Here is a 17277-nt window from a genome sequence, read left to right as displayed (position 1 = left end):
CCCTTCATTAACCCGCTTGCTGGCCTAGTCGCCCCACACAGCTTGCTCTTCCATCATTTGGTCACCCCTCACTAACCCCCCTGCCGGCCGGGTTGCCCCATGCAGCCTCTTCAGTCATAGGTTCAGTTGCGATGGTCACTTAGGCTTTTATATAGATAAATAAGAATAATATAATAGCTATATAAGTGCTTCAAGCTTATACGGTAGACCAGAAACAAAAATTCAAGTTACCATTGTGACCTAAATTATTCACATTGTAGTGCAAAAAACAGAAAGACTCTTAGAGAAGTTCTGTGGCACACTTAGCTTTATTGTAATTGCACAAATACTTTTTTTTTTTTTAAATAGCCCCTTTTACAACACATGTAAAGTTCAATTTTTTTCATTATGTTTTTACAGGTTGTCTTTTATCTGAGTAAGCAAAAATACGTTTGTTTGTTTGTTTTTCTCACTTAAATTATGTAGCCAGGATTCAAACCACGTAGCTCTGGTACCAAAAAGGCAACGGGTTATGAAAATCACAGTACAATTTTAAAGTTATTTAAGTTAATTCGGGATATCTAAAATGATATTCACTTGGATTGACAGTAGAAATCATGGGTCAGTTGACATTAGGACTAGTAGTTACACCTACAATGAGAGCAGAAATGGGAAGTTCAGGCTAATAAGAGCTACACCATTCAGGATACACCATCTTCATAAATACTGTGGCTGTGAGGTTGCAATGGCTACATCACATTTGAACACTTCACTCATAAATATAGCCAAAGCGAAAAAAATATATAGTGTGCTAACTTGGATCTAAAATAAAGTGGGCATTTATTTTTAAGAGGGTATACTATTAAACGACTTCACAAGACACAATTTAAACCCCAAATTACATCTAGGAAAGAAAATGATATTAAAATGCACACCTACACAGACAGTAAAGTAGAAATCCGTTCTTTGTGATTCGTGTTCATTTTTTCTATGAGTAGAAATAATTTATGACCCACAAAAGGATTTCACAGGTGAAACACTAATTACAGACATTGTAAAGAATGTAGCTCAGGAGGCTTGTTTTAAAAATGAGGCAGCATTTTCCTGAAAAAAGTTTGGTCCTCGACTCACAATAGGCTAGTCACTATGGTCTGATGGTAAGCATTTTCTCTCTCTCTCTCTCTCTCTCTCTCTCTCTCTCTCTCTCTCTCTCTCTCTCTCTCTCTCTCTCTCTGTGTGTGTGTGTGTGTGTTAAGCTTTTCCAGTATTAGAATTAGTCAAAACCAGACCAAAAGACAAATTGCCCTTGAAAACTTGACCTTACATATCATGCCTAATTGATGTATCATCTGAAAGAACAATGCTGACAACTATGGAGGGAATTATGTTCACGTGATTCTGCAACAACTTAATTTTGTGCAAACATTTTCCTTCATTGCCATATAACTTATCTTTATTCACCTAGGTGCCAGGAAACCCGCCCCATGATCCTCCCTCTCCCCTCCCCCAATCTTCTCCTCTATCAAAGTGATATAAAGACAATTTCACTGTGTATTTACAAGCACAACACTTAGGCAAGAAGGTCCCAGGATCTGAAGGGCACATCTATTTCTTGTGGACATCTTCATGCCGAATGATCTTGTATGTGATCCAGTAAAAGATGTTGAAAATGAGGAAGGCCAATGGGAAGGCAGCTCGAGATATTGTGTCAATTCTTTTTGCCCGGTCCACAAACTTCTTCTTGATGGCATCTGCATCTTTTGGGGGTTGCGGGGCCTGGTTGGCAGGTGCGGTCTTGACAGCTGTTCCATCCTTCACTTGGAGGCAGTGACCCATCCCATAACCACTGAAATTAAAACGACTTTCACGAGTAGCATCTTCTTCCTGAGAGAAGAGAGATGGAGGAAGCACAGTTTGGTTGTCAGTCAAATCAGATGAAGATGCTTAAAATTCTTTAGAAGTAAAAGAATAAATCACAGTTAACTGATAGTGTGGGAGGATTTTGGAACGGGTGGTTCTCTTTCAAGTTTAACTCAATTATTCATGGAATAGATACAGTTCATTAACTTTCAGGCTGAGAAATTAAGGGTAAGAATAATGACTTTGTGGTCATTTCAATTAACAAAGAGAGACACCTACATTATACTCAGCACCAACTTTTCCAAAATCTAATGTATTAATCCATAGCTTTGAATAGATTGTTTTAAAGTGAAGTCTCTAAGTCACAAACATACTCTAAATCTATGAAGAGGATTACTTATTCATTCATTTACTCATTAGTTCATTCATTTGTTCATTCAAAAAGCATTTACTTAACTCCTGCAATATACTTGGCCCTGAGGTAGGAACGTCTAGTATTATGGCTTATTCACAGTCCAGTTCCTTCTATTGACATTGATTTTAACATTAATGGTAGATCTAAGATTACTCTTTTACAAGTTTATGTTTCCCCTCTAGCACTCTAGTTCATTTCAGTTATATGGCAGAGATTAAATATTCATTATTTGGTATTGGATATTTCTACCATGAATAATTTTTCTTTTTTAATAAGTATTTTTATTGATTTCAGAGAGGAAGGGTGAGGGAGAGAGAGATAGAAACATCAGTGATGAGAAAGAATCATTGATCAGCTGCCTCCTGCACGCCCCCTACTGGGGATTGAGCCTGCATCCCAGGCATATGCTCTGGACTGGAATAAAACCTGGGACCCTTCAGTCTGCAGGCTGATGCTCTATCCACTGAGCCAAACCAGCCAGGGCTACCATGGCTAATTTTTCTAGTGTTAATTTTTAATATTGATTCTTGGGCTAGTTATTTATTTCTACCATATTTAAATGTGCCCTTTTAGCTGATGTCAGTGGTATTTTGTGTTGATTATTTCTACATTATTTAGATGAAAGGCTGAAAATTGTATTTATTCCTGAGGGTAAAGAGTAAATAGACTTAATAGAGACAAATGTATGGAATCTGGGTGTGAGGTGGGTCAAAATAGTGGGGTTGAAAAGGCAGGGTTGAAATGACCTGCTTAATGAAAATTTAGTTCTGAATAGCCTTCAATTGAATCTTCTTCTGAAACTAGATTACTGCCTTCTACAACACTATGCAAACCAGAGGCACTGCACTATTTACCTTGCCTTCAAATCAGAATGATATATTTTATGGATGCAAAAGTTTTAATTAAGTATAGTATTTCACAAAATATGGAATAAACACATATATTAATCATTGCAGTATAATTGGAAGACTTATTTAGTACTTAGCAAGAAAGGAAGCATAGAGGCCATTAGGGGAAGGGGATTTGCTTATCACATGGGATATAGGCTGTCTTGGACATCCTATTACTGATTGGTGATTAGATCTCAACCAGTGTATCAGAGAAGAAGAAATGGTGCCAGTTGGTTTAGTAGAGATTCAGACTAGGACTTTGGGTATTTCGGTTCTAGGCCTGGCTCCAAGGGCTACAAGCTATGTTGATCTTAGGCAAGAAATATATTCTTTCAAAGCCTCATGATTTCATGCAAAAAAAATGTTGAGGCTAGACTAGATGTGTGGATCTCAGCTTTGGCTTCTGCAGAGCTTCGTAAGTATATGTCTGCCTGTCTTCCCTCTCAGCAACTTCTAGACAAACTGCATCAGAATTTCTGTGGGAGAATACCGAGAATCTGTATTTTGAACAATCAAGTGACTCTAATGCAAAAGATTGGAAACCAATGGCCTACATGAGCTCTAATGTCCATTTCTAAAATCCTGAATCGCTTCTATATTATCAAGTCTAAAGTGACTTTTCAAATAGAAACAATCTTTTAAATTTCCCCTTGTCTGCCTAAATTTATTGTGCTGTTTATTCTTTCCATGTCTGTAGAATCCTGCAAATTGCTGTTCTCTCCTCTCTAAACATTTTCAAACTCGTGATTAAGCATACAATTTACTGCTTGGGTGAGATAAGATTATTTTAAAAGTCTTGGGCCCCTGAAGAAATAGAAAGGGTAGTTAGCTGGTAACCCACGTTTAGCACATGAAAAAAGGAAACATAAATATGCGCGCCCATATTTATTTTCAGACGGACTCATTCATTTAATATCTATAGTCTTTCCTGAAGAGGTTAACTTATTCACTTCACTAGCAGAGCTAGAACAGAATGATGCCAGGTTAGGTTATAATTATGTTGTACATTGCCATGCAACCTGTGGGTGCGTAATAAATGTTTGCTGAATAATGAACAAAAAGAAACTCGAAGAGGTTTTCTCTATGCTTGAAAATACTTTCCTTATTCAACAGTATTTTAAATTATGCTTCTTATTATAGTTAAGCTAGTTAAATCAATTCTTTAAAATTGTCCACCATAAAAATAAATTTCTCATAGGTAGAAAATTATCCATTGAATGTTTCATATGCAGGAGATGTGAATGCTAATTTAAGGGTCTTCTTATTTACCATTATGACTCATTCAATGCTTTTAAAATATAGAACCTTAAACTAGCCACATAAAAAGGTATGGTTTTGCTTCATAATTGAAACCAATTTCTGTGTTATAATGAACAATTGCCTTTATAGCAGGTTCAGAATAAAATGTTATAGTAATATGGAAAGATTCCTATATGAGGGCAGAATGGAGATGAGCTTGAGTCATGGATAAACAGAAGCTAAAATAAAGAACAATATGTAGGCATAGCTTAGTTGAATGTATTCACTGGGAGAATCAGATACATCATCTCAGTAAGAATAGAATTTTAGGTACATATTATCCATTTCTTCTAATTAGCCAGGAAACCAATTAGTTATTGCTGCAGACCAGCCATCTTCAATAACTTTGAGCAGAAAACTCATTTATTTTGTTATTCACTGACTAAATCCCCATAGAAAATGAATCATTCAGTCCAAGTATCAATATATACAATTTCTATATCCCACTTTGATAAAAATCTTCAATTTTGTCTGCTGTATGAAGCACTTCATGGCATTTTGCAATTTGTTTGAGATTTATTATCTTATTTATTTTAAGAATCAATTTTACTTACTGTAAAATTTACTTATTCCTGTGTTTGGAATAACTGTTGTTTAGATGTGAAATTAGACCCAAAGCATCACTAGAACTGCATTGTAATGAATTGTTTAAGAAGATAATTTTAATATAATTAAAGAACATGGTACTTAAATTAAAGATTTTAGGAGAGCCTATAGTTTCAATTATTCTTTTATGCCCTAGAGAGGAGGAAATATAAAAAAAAAAAAAACTGGGGTAGAAAAAAATTGTTTTCCTCACATTTCTCACCCAGATTCTTTGATTGGATTAAGACTCCCTTTTGTTGAAATAAGAAATTGCTCAGTTGGAACTGAGGTTGTAGTGAGCCTCAATCAATGCAAGGGCATAATGGGATCCCCTGTCCCACTTGGGAAACAGTATGAGTTCAAACACAACGTGTTTTTACCAAAAAGTCTCCTGAGCAGATGAAGGCTAGATGATGCTTACTAATAATTGTAGGCCTGTTGATTTCTATCATGTGGACTTAGGGAAGAAGGATGGTCTTGAGAAATACTCAATTCTTGTGGCCTCAATTCCCTTTTTTGTATCACAGGGACTTGGGAATAGATATGAAGAATGAATAAATATCATTATTGATTATGACTGTACACCATGCACTTAAAACTACAGTCAGTCTTATCACTAAGCCGATCCTGTCAATCACATACTTCCTGGTGAAATTGAGGCTGAGACCAATTCTATGGCGTTCCAAAAATTATATTTCTGATGAATGTTGAAACTGAGATTCAAATGCAGCTCTGTGATTCCAAAGACTCTTTGTGTCTTTTATTTTTATGTGTTTGTCCTATAAAATCCCACATGGCTTTCATTAAAGATTATGGATGAAGAATCTGACAGAACTTTGCAGAAAAACAAAGTTGAAATACAGTAAACCAAATATAAGTACTTGTTTAGTAATGACATGTGGTAAATGAATTCAAACTGTCAAAGTGTCATTTTGGGAAGACAGTTGAAAGACAATTTTTCTAAAAGAAAAGCATATCAATAGATCATATCTTTTTCAGTGAAAGATATAATTATTATTGAGTTTTTAAGAAGAAAGTTCTGGTAAGCATTTCTTGAGCACTTGTCATTCATGTATTTATATTTCTAACAAAATAGTCATTGGATGCCTATTATGTGCCAGGTATGTGGTGGAGATGAAGCAGTGAACAGAATACATAGTCTCTGCTTTTTTGTAGCTTATCTTCTAGTGGGGAGAACAAATAGTAACAAATAAAGAAATTATACACAAACACATCCATGTATACATGTATGTACATATATACACACATATAAAACTGTACATATACACATGTATATGCATACACAAGACACTTCCACATACTTACAAGCACACACACATATACACAGAGATAATTATGGATGCTTTGAAGAAAAACAATCAAAGTAAAAAACTTAAGAGAAGTGAGGGGTGGGGAAATAGAAGTTTTAGATTGAGTGGTCAGAAAGGGCCCAAGGAGATATCAGGCACTATGCCATGTGCTGGAGGATCCGGTAGTGAGCAAACTAGATCAAATTCTTGCCCTCAAGGAGTTTTCAACCTTGAGATGAAAACAAAAATAAAATTATTGCCTGAATAAATAGCTATTAACTATGACAAAGGCTCTGAAGGAAAACTATAGGGTGCTGTGAGAGCTTATTAATGGAGGGTCCTCATCTAATCTGACAGATAGGAGAAGTTTTTCCCTGAGGAAATGATGTTTCATTAAAGATTGTGGAAAAATGAAAGCATTAAATAGGTGAAAACAGAGTTGGAAGATGTCTGAGATTGGAGGGTTTTCTGCCATTGAGAGATGGTAGGATGGCTCCTGAAATGCACAGGAAAAGTGGGGATGAGGACAGTTTCAGAAATAACCAAGGGCTAGATCATGTAGGGCCTTGCAAGCCACCTGCCTATTTGGAGCTTTATTTTAAGAGCTAAGGGAAGGAAAAGATTAATAAAACCTTGGTTTTTTGTGGGGACAGAGGCATAGAGAACTATATAGAGTCTAATATGAGAGATATTCTTGAGTTATGTAAAAAGGTTTCTTGGCATTCAGATAAGCCTGAGGTCTCCAGAGTTGGTGAGGTAATATTGCTGAGATGCACAAATCATCTAATATGAAAAGAACTCTGTAGCTACCTATTACTTTTCAGTATTCATTTGTATTTTTGCTTTTTATTATTATTTTTAAATGTTTGCTTGTCAATCATATAAAATAATGGGTACTCAGGGACTCTGAATTTTGATAACTGATTTGCACTATTGTCTTCACTCACTGAAGGGTGAACTGTTGGAAGTGTGCCAAAGTCAGCCCTATCTGTTAGTACAGTGTTGGGCCCCTGATTGTTCAATAACTGTACTTGGAATGATCTACTTGATTCTGAGTAAGGGCTCCAAAAGGTAGTGCTCCCCGTGGGGGAAAAGGCAACAGCAATTATCTCCTAGCAGATTTCCCTCTTTTTTGCCAATTGCAGTCCTTTGCATAGCCTCTGGATCAATCCTCCTTAAAGAAGTTCATCCTATTGTTCTCACGAGAGACTCAATAGCCTTGATATTGTAGAGGACCAGAGGAAAACATTGGGATAGAGCCTGAAAGACTTGGGTCGAATTCATATCATTACTGCCTCAGAGATTTTTGAGTTTAGGACAGTCCCTCAACTTTCTTGCTCTTCTATTTCCTTATCTTTAAAATGAAGACCTTAGGCATCTGGTCATTTTCTGAGTTTGAGTAAAGGCCTATAATGCTGGCTAGTATATTGCCTTGAGACTAATCTCTAGCTGGCTGATATGTTTCTTCTTCCCAAGCAGAGAGTAGACAGAATGCAAATTAAGTGTCTTAAATTTTTAAAAAGTTTATTTGAGCTAAACTGATGATATATGCCAGGGATCAAGAGCTCAAATACTCCACAAATAAGGAATCTTATTGTCTTCATCCTATGCCTGCCTTGGTACACTCTGCCAAAGTTGGCTTCAGGGGCATGCATAACACACAGTGTCACACGCCCAATGCGTAGAAAGGTCCTATAACTGGTTTAATGGTCTATTGTAGCCATCTTGAAATTCAAAATAATTTTTGAAAAAGACCCCACATTTTCATTTTGTAGTGAGCCCCACAAATTTTTAAGCCAGCCCTGCTTTCTGCTTTAGTACAACTGATGGAATGCCATTTGCCCATCGCTTCCATTCCCAGCCTTAATTCTTACCCAGTTTCTCTTCTCCTTAATGACCACTCCCAAGCTCCTTTGTGTGAGATTCAAGGACTCCTATGTCCTGCCTTATGCCTCTCTTAAGGTTTCATGGTCTTTGACTTTAGTCAGCTGCTTCCCTTTGCATAGAATGTTCCTTCCCTCTTAACCTGGCAAGCTCCTGCATGTCCTGCAAGACTCTACTCTGCCATCATCCCATTTGTGATGCCTTTTCTTGACTCCTGAGCTTGGGCCATGGGTTCCTCCTTAGCTCCTGTAGCACCTGGAAATGTCTCCATAGTGGAACCTGCTATTAAAATCAGCTGTTTATATGTTAGCCTCTTATGTAATCTTTAAGTACAGGGACCCAGTTTTATATATCTTGATGGCCCTAGTACCTAGAATAATACTTGGCTGAAGCTTCCTATGTTGAATATATATAAAATAAATTCTTCTTAAACTAATGGTAGGAAAAAGTATTTTGTAATAAGAAAAGTATTTTCCTTGATTATTTGTTATGGTGGCTTATTTTCACATATTGAATTTATATAATATTAAGTCAAACTTAAACTCAACAATGCAACTCAGGAACTGAGGTATTTGTGTTCTATATTTGAAACACTGTCCATCTTTTTTGAGCTCAGTGTTAAGCTAATGAGCAACCCAGATAGTGTGAAAATATGTAAAATTAGATGCACTTTATTAATCTCAGTAAAAAAAAAAGCATGCTTTCTTTGCAAAGAAAATAAATGGAACAGACAAACACTCCAGAATACAAGGAAATATTTTTTTTCATATATGTATCTATTGGCAAATCAAAATAATAAAGCTAGGTAAATGAAAAGCCAGTATTTATTAGTTATATGCAAATATTTCACCACATAAATTAGACCTTGTCTGTTCTTACTCATAACAAAAGACCAGAACATTTGCATAACATTAAGGTTATTTGAACCATAAGCTATCCATTTGGGTTTGGTGAAGAGAATAAAATTCCTGTAAATCTAATGATTACCACCAAACATCAGTTTTAAATCTTGAAACTCTAATCAATGAAGCATTTTTCTTCACAAATCTTTTAAAACAAATTAATACCTATACTTGGTGCTGTTCACCATTTAGCTATCATAACACAAAACCTCCTTCATTGCTTCAATCACATGTTAAATGAAGTTAAATGTTTTTTCTGTTAAAAAACAAAAAGCCAGCAGAGACTCTGATTCAGGACAAAGCTCACCCCCCAAAACAGTGGGATAATATGTAGGTAAGGCCAGAGAAACAGAATTCAGCTGTGGTATGAGCAACTGATATTGCCACATCATAGGAAGTAGAGTTGGCTAAGATTTCTAGTTATCCACCTAAACCCATCTTTCTTCTTCCATGGTGGACATCCCTTTAGCTTAGGATTGCTTAATTGCAGCACTATTGATATTTGGAACCAGATAATTTTTGGTTGGAGGGAACTGTACTGTGTATTTCAGGATGTTTAGCAGCATTCCTGACCTCTTCTGAGTAGATGCCAGTAGCATCCCCTCTTCCCCAAGTTGTGACAATGAAAATGTTGCCTAATGTCTCCTAGGGCATAACACCGCCATAACTTTAAGAAATCCTGCTTTAGCTGGTTAAACATGTGCACGTGGGGAGACTGCATTTTCTAACCTCCCTGCACATATGTGGGGCTATGCAACACATCTAGTGTCAGGAAGTCTAATGAGCTTAATCTCCAAACCAGAATTCAGTCACTTCTTATATCACCCCCAACACTACATGCTGGTCTGAGCCACTCAATGGTGACTCATCAAAGCATTCCCAGCAGAATTGTTGTAGTCTTTTTCCTGGTCTCCTGGCTTCTAGACCCTTCTTCCCAGCAATAATGTCTGTTCTCAACACATCAACTAGAGAGATCCTGTTAAGATGTGAGTCAAGTCAGATCATCAGCTCAAAACTCTCTGGTGGCTCTCACCTCACTCAGTAAAAAGCAGGCCTTTGTAATGTCCCCTTTGCCTTTCAGACCTCCATTCCTGCTGCTCTCCTTCTAGCCCAGGTGTGAGCAAACACTGTCCTTAAATGACCAAATAGTAAATGAAATATAGTGGCAACCATACTTTGGTAAAAACTGCTGTTTGAATTTTAACCCTGCTAAGTCTGGCTCCTGCACCTGATTAAATAACAGAATGTTTACCGTAGCTTTCAGGTGGAGACCTAGAGGCTAAGGCAATTTTCCCTTGCCTGGGACCAGGACCACAGGAGATTAATTCCTACTGACTCAATAACCTTCAGAAATAGAAACTGTAGATAACCTTTGAGCTCTGCTTCTGTGTTATCAGCTATCACAAGATAGGGCCACATTCCAATGTCAGGCAGGATGTGACTAGATGGGATCCTGCGGGCTGACCCCAGTCTTTAGAATGTAGTCTTTAGGATTTAAAATTTAGAACAAAGGAAAATTCCTGTGGTTTGAACCTTTAAAAGGGACTGCCTACCCCTGAAACGGTGCAGTCTTGTCAAGTCCACCTGTATGTGGTGCTCTTGCAGCTGTCCTGGCCAGTTCAATAAATCCTTGCCTGCTTTTTTAAATCAATCTTCAGCCTCTGGTGGTCTTATTTTGAACCTAGGGTTCGACCCCACAACATTAAATATCTTAGACTTCATGGGCCATACAGTCTCTGAAGAATATATCTTTTCAATGTATATTTTGAAACAAATTTTCTAAAGTGGATTACATATTTCACTGTACCATGGACCACACTTTACCTATAGCACCATATTTTAATGGACTAGAAGTAATTATTTAAAAGTAATTGTTTGACTTTTGGCTCACAGTCTTTAAGCTGAAATGTTTTCACTTACTGTCAGCTGTAGTCTTAGAGAATAGTTTAGAAATCAATTACATGGTTGTGATGTTTCAGTTCCTCAAGAGGAAAGCAATGCCCTGCATATGGACATTTTTTTTCCTAGTTGTCTCTGTCAATTCTAGTCCATCTAGAATGCTCAGAAGACACACTAAATTCTAAGAAGCATGAAGGTGAACATCTCCCATCTGGAGGATGAGCTGTTCAATTATTAACATCATTTGCCATCTGTTCAGGGTGCGAACAAAGTGAATGTTGAGACTGTCTACACAGCACAAACTGAAGGAGACAGGTGATTAGTACTAATATATGAGCCAACTGCCAAACTAAGAACAATAATAATGATAGCATCAACAACAAATAACACCAAGCAGTTATTTGCTTTCTAACTTGGATGATCATGACCACCAAGTTCTCCAGACCATTATTGTTTCAGAGAGAGAGAGAGACTTGGTGTCAAAAACTGGTTACTGTGTGAAATTATCTATTGTTTATCTGGCATCACTCCTATAGAAGTTCCTGCCTAATGCAGGGAAGAACTACATTTCCCAGAATTCCCTTCTTGATTGATTCTTGGTTAGGGTTTGCCAGTGAGAGGAACTTGGGAGATTTGGAAAGTGGAAGGGAATTAGAGGCTATTATTTTGGGGAGTATGTGGGGGTCAGATTAGACACAACAACTTTCCAGACCTTTCTGTGGGATCCCATTTTATGATCTCACTTTAGCAGGTGGTTTCTCAGATTTCTTGGTGAACACCTAATTTCCACCCAGAGATTCATGTTGAAGTCCCATCTACTGACTATAACCTTCCATTCCCCTAGTTACTCCCATATTCATATAAACCCCAATTTCTTCACAGAACAATCAGTGCATAGCTTTTAGCCCTTGCTAAAGCCTTCTGTGTTCCCTGCTGCACTTTCATGATAGTGAAGACAATGGGTAGCTTCTAGCACCAGACTCATCTGTTGTTTTTTTGTTTTGTTTTGTTTTGTTTTTGTTTAATATATTTTTTATTGATTTTTTTACAGAGAGGAAGAGAGAGGGATAGAGAGTTAGAAACATCGATGAGAGGGAATCATCGATCAGCTTCCTCCTGCACACTCCCTACTGGGGATGTGCCTGCAACCAAGGTACATGCCCTTGACCGGAATCGAACCCGGGACCCTTCAGTCCGCAGGCTGAGGCTCTATCCACTGAGCCAAACCGGTTTCTGCCAGACTCATCTGTTTTCAAGGCCAGCCTCTCTTGTGTTTCTTCTATGGTTCCTCTTATGGTCTGCTTTTGGGAACATTCATCACCCTGGGAGGAGTACCTTGCTCTTTGCCCTGTCCTTAGGCTGTCCTGATTGTGTATCTCCTACCCCTTTATCTGTCCAATGTCCCAAGTACAACAGTCCAAGTCCATAAACCAGGATATCAATGAAAATCTCTTTCAAGAATTTGAAGGAAGAATTACTCTAATTAGGTGATAGTAAGAACTTGATTGTTCTGTTGAGACAATAGTGTCTCAAGGCAATCCCCTAAGCTGATAATCTTTTCCTGTTTAAAAAACCTTACCTTTGATATGTGTGTTTGCTTTGCTAAAGGAAAAATGCATATTTTAGTAAATAAAAAGCTGTGGGTCCGGAGATTCAGAGAGCCACTCCACTACAGAGTAGTCTCCAATTGGTTCCCCCCTGCCTTCTAAATTTATATTTATTGTCTAGTGTATGCGTTAATGCGCAGCCCCTTCTCCGGATCAAAAGGTTGTGGCAGTCTGGCTCATATGGAGGTGTTTTCAAAAGAGTAAAGAACATTTGTATTAATGGCTTCAAGGTTGCTAATCAGAAGCAATTGGTTGACATTACAGGGAGACAGAATTTAACTCAGTATGAGGGAGAACTTCTAACAACTCTGAAAATGAACATGGATCACAACACCTTGGAAGGTAATGAATTCCTTGTTAATAGAGATAATCAAGTGTTTATTCATTTGTTGGAGCTTTTGGGTATTGATGTAACATGTGGCTTTGAGGTAGATGACCATTTATGTACCTTCTAATTGTGGGAGATTCTGATTGTATATAAAATTGCTAAGGGAAGAAGTCCAGAAGGACAAACTACTTTGAAGGTGCAGGAAATATGTATTCAACAAGTTGTGCCCTGCTATGACCCTCCTTGACCTCCCAGAAATTTCTAGTCCTTCTGATCCCATTTTGAGAAAACCATAGCAACAATTTGGTTAAGATGTGTTTTCTCTTTTATTTATCTTTGACTTGAAAAATATTTTATTTCATTATTTTTAAGGGTGTCATTTGTGCAGTAAGTCCCTTGCCGCTATTATAGTTTTGAGGGAAATTCTAATATAGAGCATATAAAATATATAACATAGAACAATAAAAATCCTAAAAGAGTAACCTATAACTTCACTGTAAAATACACTGAATAGATGTATTTTAGAGGTCAGCACACCATGTTCATGGAGGCCTGTCTTTATTAAAAAGTGTCTACCTAGTTTTGATAGCCTAGAGCACATGTGTCAAACACAAGGCCTGCGGGCCAAATCTGTCCCGCCAGGCCTTGCAATGTGGCCCGCACTGCGCTGTCATCACTGCGCTCTGCTGCGTTTCCATCATAATGACAGTTTATGACTGTTCAGTAAACCATTTGGCCCGCGATTTAGGCTGGATTTTAGATTTTGGCCCCTTCTCTGATTGAGTTCGACACCCCTAGCCTAGAGGCTCCAAGCAATATCAATCTTCTCAATAGCCACTTTTTTTTTTTCTCCTCTTTCCTCCCACTGCTCAATGTCTGATGACAGGACCTCAGAGGGAGAGGAGTCAATGCTCTTGTCCATCTGACTTGGATGAACTATTTATTTCAATAAACTGAAGATCTGAGAACTGAATCCATAGGATTGGCTCTATGTTTGGTCTTGGCCTTGACCCCTCCCTATTCACTTTTAAGAGCCAGGTTAATGTCATGATGAAGTCACCCAGGTGTGACTCGAAGAAGCATTAAGTTTTGAAGGAGGAACAGTAAGGAAAAAGGCAGCTATGGGCTCTCACTTCATTGCTTTCCCTAGCTGCAGAACAAGCAGGTGAAAAATGATAAATGTGCTTACTCTGGCCAATCTTAATTCCTTCTGAATTTGAATGATCCTGGTAAGCTAGCTCTTCTCTAATGAATATGGACTGTTAGTTCTGTTTTAAAATTAGCAGTAACGGAAGCAGATGAACACTGTAAGCCACCAGGAGGCACTTCGTTGCTTCTCCCAAGAATGTTCAAAGCAGCAAAGTGTATCAGAAACCGTCTGTGCTTCATTATTCCGGCTTATTATTTAGCTTGCAGATCATCTCTCCTCTACCTCTCTCCTAACTTTCCTACAACCATTTTTTTTTTCACTAGCACTTCAACTATAGCTTATTGTAAGCAACTCTTACACAAATAATTAGACAAAGGCAAATGGGAAATAATGGTTAAAATGAGATGTTGGTTTTTGTTTGTTTTTGTTTTGTTTTGTTTTGTTTTGTTTTTGTATCTACAGTACATTTCCAAAATGTTACCTTCTCGCTACTTCATTACTATGGTTACCAGATTTAACATTTCAGACTGAAACTTCCCTGTAGGCCCAGAGGCAAGATTGATCACAGTAAACAGAGAAGACAGAAATTGGGCACAATTTGAAAATAATGCCAGTATCTATTGACCTAATTGTTGACCAATTGAATTTCTCATTTAGAAAGTTCATGAAGGTATGCAGCATTGGCACTTAATGGGGAGTCTGCCTCCTTTTCCTTCTCAAAGATGCCAATGCAATAGTTATAATCAGGGCCAAAAGGAAACCTTATATGGTTATAAGATGATATATTTTTCTAGAAACAGACTTAGTCTCTGGGTAGGTGTTTCTTTCTCTCCCCTTACCCCAGTTTGTGCTTCGTTATAAGGCAGATGTCATGCTCAGATGTAAATGCCAAATTCCACACTGCCAGCACAGGTCACTGCATGATGAACCCAGGTCATGGGCATCCCAGTCTGGGGCAGGGTGAGGAGTCAGTGTGGACTGGTAAAACAGGGGTGAGGGGTCAGTGAGTTTTAGTGAGGTGCAAGGTATGCCTCTTGTCCCTGTCATCACAGCAACCAAATAAGGACCCCCTGCTACTGGACCTGTGACAGACTCTTAAGGCTACCTAAGAACATTTAAACCATTGAAACTTAGGTGAATTTGTTTACTTCACCTGATACACTCTGAAAGCACATTTTCCCCATGACCCAAAGCAGAAAACATTTTCCATTATTGACCAGGTCACATACATATACACCCTGCAAACATGAATATCTCTAACAGAAACAAAGTTTCACAAAGTGGCATTTATTTTTTCAAAGCTGAATGCAACTCTGATTTTTATAATTTTTCCCTAATTTTTATCAAAAAAAAAAAGAAAGAAAAAGAAAAAAGAAAGAAACAGCTGGTGGTGAGCCCCTGAACTGACTTTTTGACCCACAAGTCAATCACAGCACACAGTTTGACAAGTTCTGTGTTTAATGGTCTTGATTGATTTCTTCACTGTCAGTATTAAGTCATCAACTATTTACTGAGTATTTATCATATGACAGGCGTGTGCTAGTCATGGGGAAATTGGCAAGGGAGGCTTCCAAATACACAGGAGAGTCCTGACAAATGGTCAGATATTCTGTTAAAACTCTTTGCAGCTCGTCCATCATGCTTAAGAAGGTGCTGGGATTCCATAGGGAGTCTGGGAAATCTACTGTGTACCAGGCATTGTGGTAGGCCCTGAGACTTCTGAATCCTTAGGTCAAATTATAGCTCCATCTTCTTTCCTTCTGATTTCTGCCACCTATGTTTAGCAGTAACCTCACCTTTTTTGTTAGATTCTCTCCTAAATGCCTGCATTTCTTAGGTTGAATTTTAACAGTATGGTTGTGAGTCTCTTGTGCACTAATGGACAAGGAAATTAATCACACTAACACAAAGGATCATTTTTAAGAGTCAGGGGACATTTTATATGAGCGCAAGAAGGTAAGTTTACATGAAGAGCTCAATTTTACTATTCCAGGTAGTTGTGCATTTCTTTTCCCACAGATTTGTGCATTGTGCTAGAAGTTATTTGCAAGTGGGTGACTTCATAGGAAGACATTGCTATCAATCCCATATAAGAAATGGCATGACTTCTGATGAATTGGTGCACCTGATCAGTTTCCCCTTTTGCACTGGCTGGTAGAAAGCTCAGGGCAAATAGGTAGTTGATTTTCAGCAAAAGTTTAGAATACTTTTGGTACCCATTTTTTCTACAAATACACTGGATGGCCAGATTATTATGGGCTCAGAGATAAAAATAATCTGGCCACTCAGTGTATATTAAGAGGACAGACATTCACATTGCAGAATTATTCCAGGAAAGGGTGCTGTAATGAAACATTAAAACATATTGACATGGCAGTTGGCTGGGATGAGGAAACCTTGTTTAATGACAGGTATTTTTATGTTTTGTTTTGTTTTTTAATCACAGGAAGTGTGAAAGGGCATTTGATAATTCTGTGATGAATTAAAGCATTTAAGTAAGGTCTGGCTGTTCGACATTAACCTCATAGACTCCCTGTGCAGACTTTACTGCCAAACTACTTTAATTTGAAGCATTTTGTGCTTTCTAGAATAAAGCCATATGAATATTTAGAACAATTGTTTTACTACATTATACCTGTATACACAGTTCAATCCAGATAACTAAGGTGAAACATCGCCCTGGCATGGATTCTATTTGGGTGGCATCTGAGATCATCTCCCTGGTATGTATGTGAACACAGGGCTGAGAGGGCATCCTCTCAGTTACAGGAAAAGGTGCTTCGTGGAGTTCTCATTTGGCTCCCAATACCAGAATGATAATGCTACTCTGTTTAAGGAAAACAACACCACAAGCAATGTAGGAATATATTATTCTGTATGGTTGAAATCTTTCACAATTAAAAAGAAATAAAATGTACTGGGGGGGGGGGAAACACAAACAACCATAGCGATGAACTTAACAGTTTTCATCAAACGGATATTAATTTTATTTAGAGTGTTGGGGATTTTCCATGCATTCATAGTACGCCTTACTTAAGACTGTGCACGTTGCAATATGTGTGCATTTTTAGTGGACTATTTGCAATATGCTTGAGTGCAGCACTTCTCAAGCGTCAGTGTGCTTGTGAGTCCCTCAGGGTGGGGGTTGTGTCTAATGCGGGTCCTGTGT

General features: G+C 37.9%; 1 protein-coding gene across 1 annotated transcript in view; it reads right to left on the bottom strand.

The window, feature by feature from the left end:
• Window positions 1-1218: 1218 nt before the first annotated feature.
• The window catches only part of GLRA2 (glycine receptor alpha 2), a 154601-nt gene continuing 138542 nt past the window's right edge, over window positions 1219-17277 (bottom strand). The window contains exon 10 of the mRNA XM_045582286.1: window positions 1219-1863. Coding sequence (XP_045438242.1) covers window positions 1585-1863 — 279 coding nt within the window. The 3' untranslated portion in view covers window positions 1219-1584. The remainder of the gene's footprint in view (window positions 1864-17277) is intronic.

This window comes from Pipistrellus kuhlii, unplaced genomic scaffold (genome assembly GCF_014108245.1).
Source record: "Pipistrellus kuhlii isolate mPipKuh1 unplaced genomic scaffold, mPipKuh1.p scaffold_m20_p_16, whole genome shotgun sequence".
Lineage (NCBI taxonomy): Eukaryota > Metazoa > Chordata > Mammalia > Chiroptera > Vespertilionidae > Pipistrellus > Pipistrellus kuhlii.
Note: the sequence above shows the minus strand (reverse complement) of the source record. Positions and strands in the feature narration are given on the sequence as shown.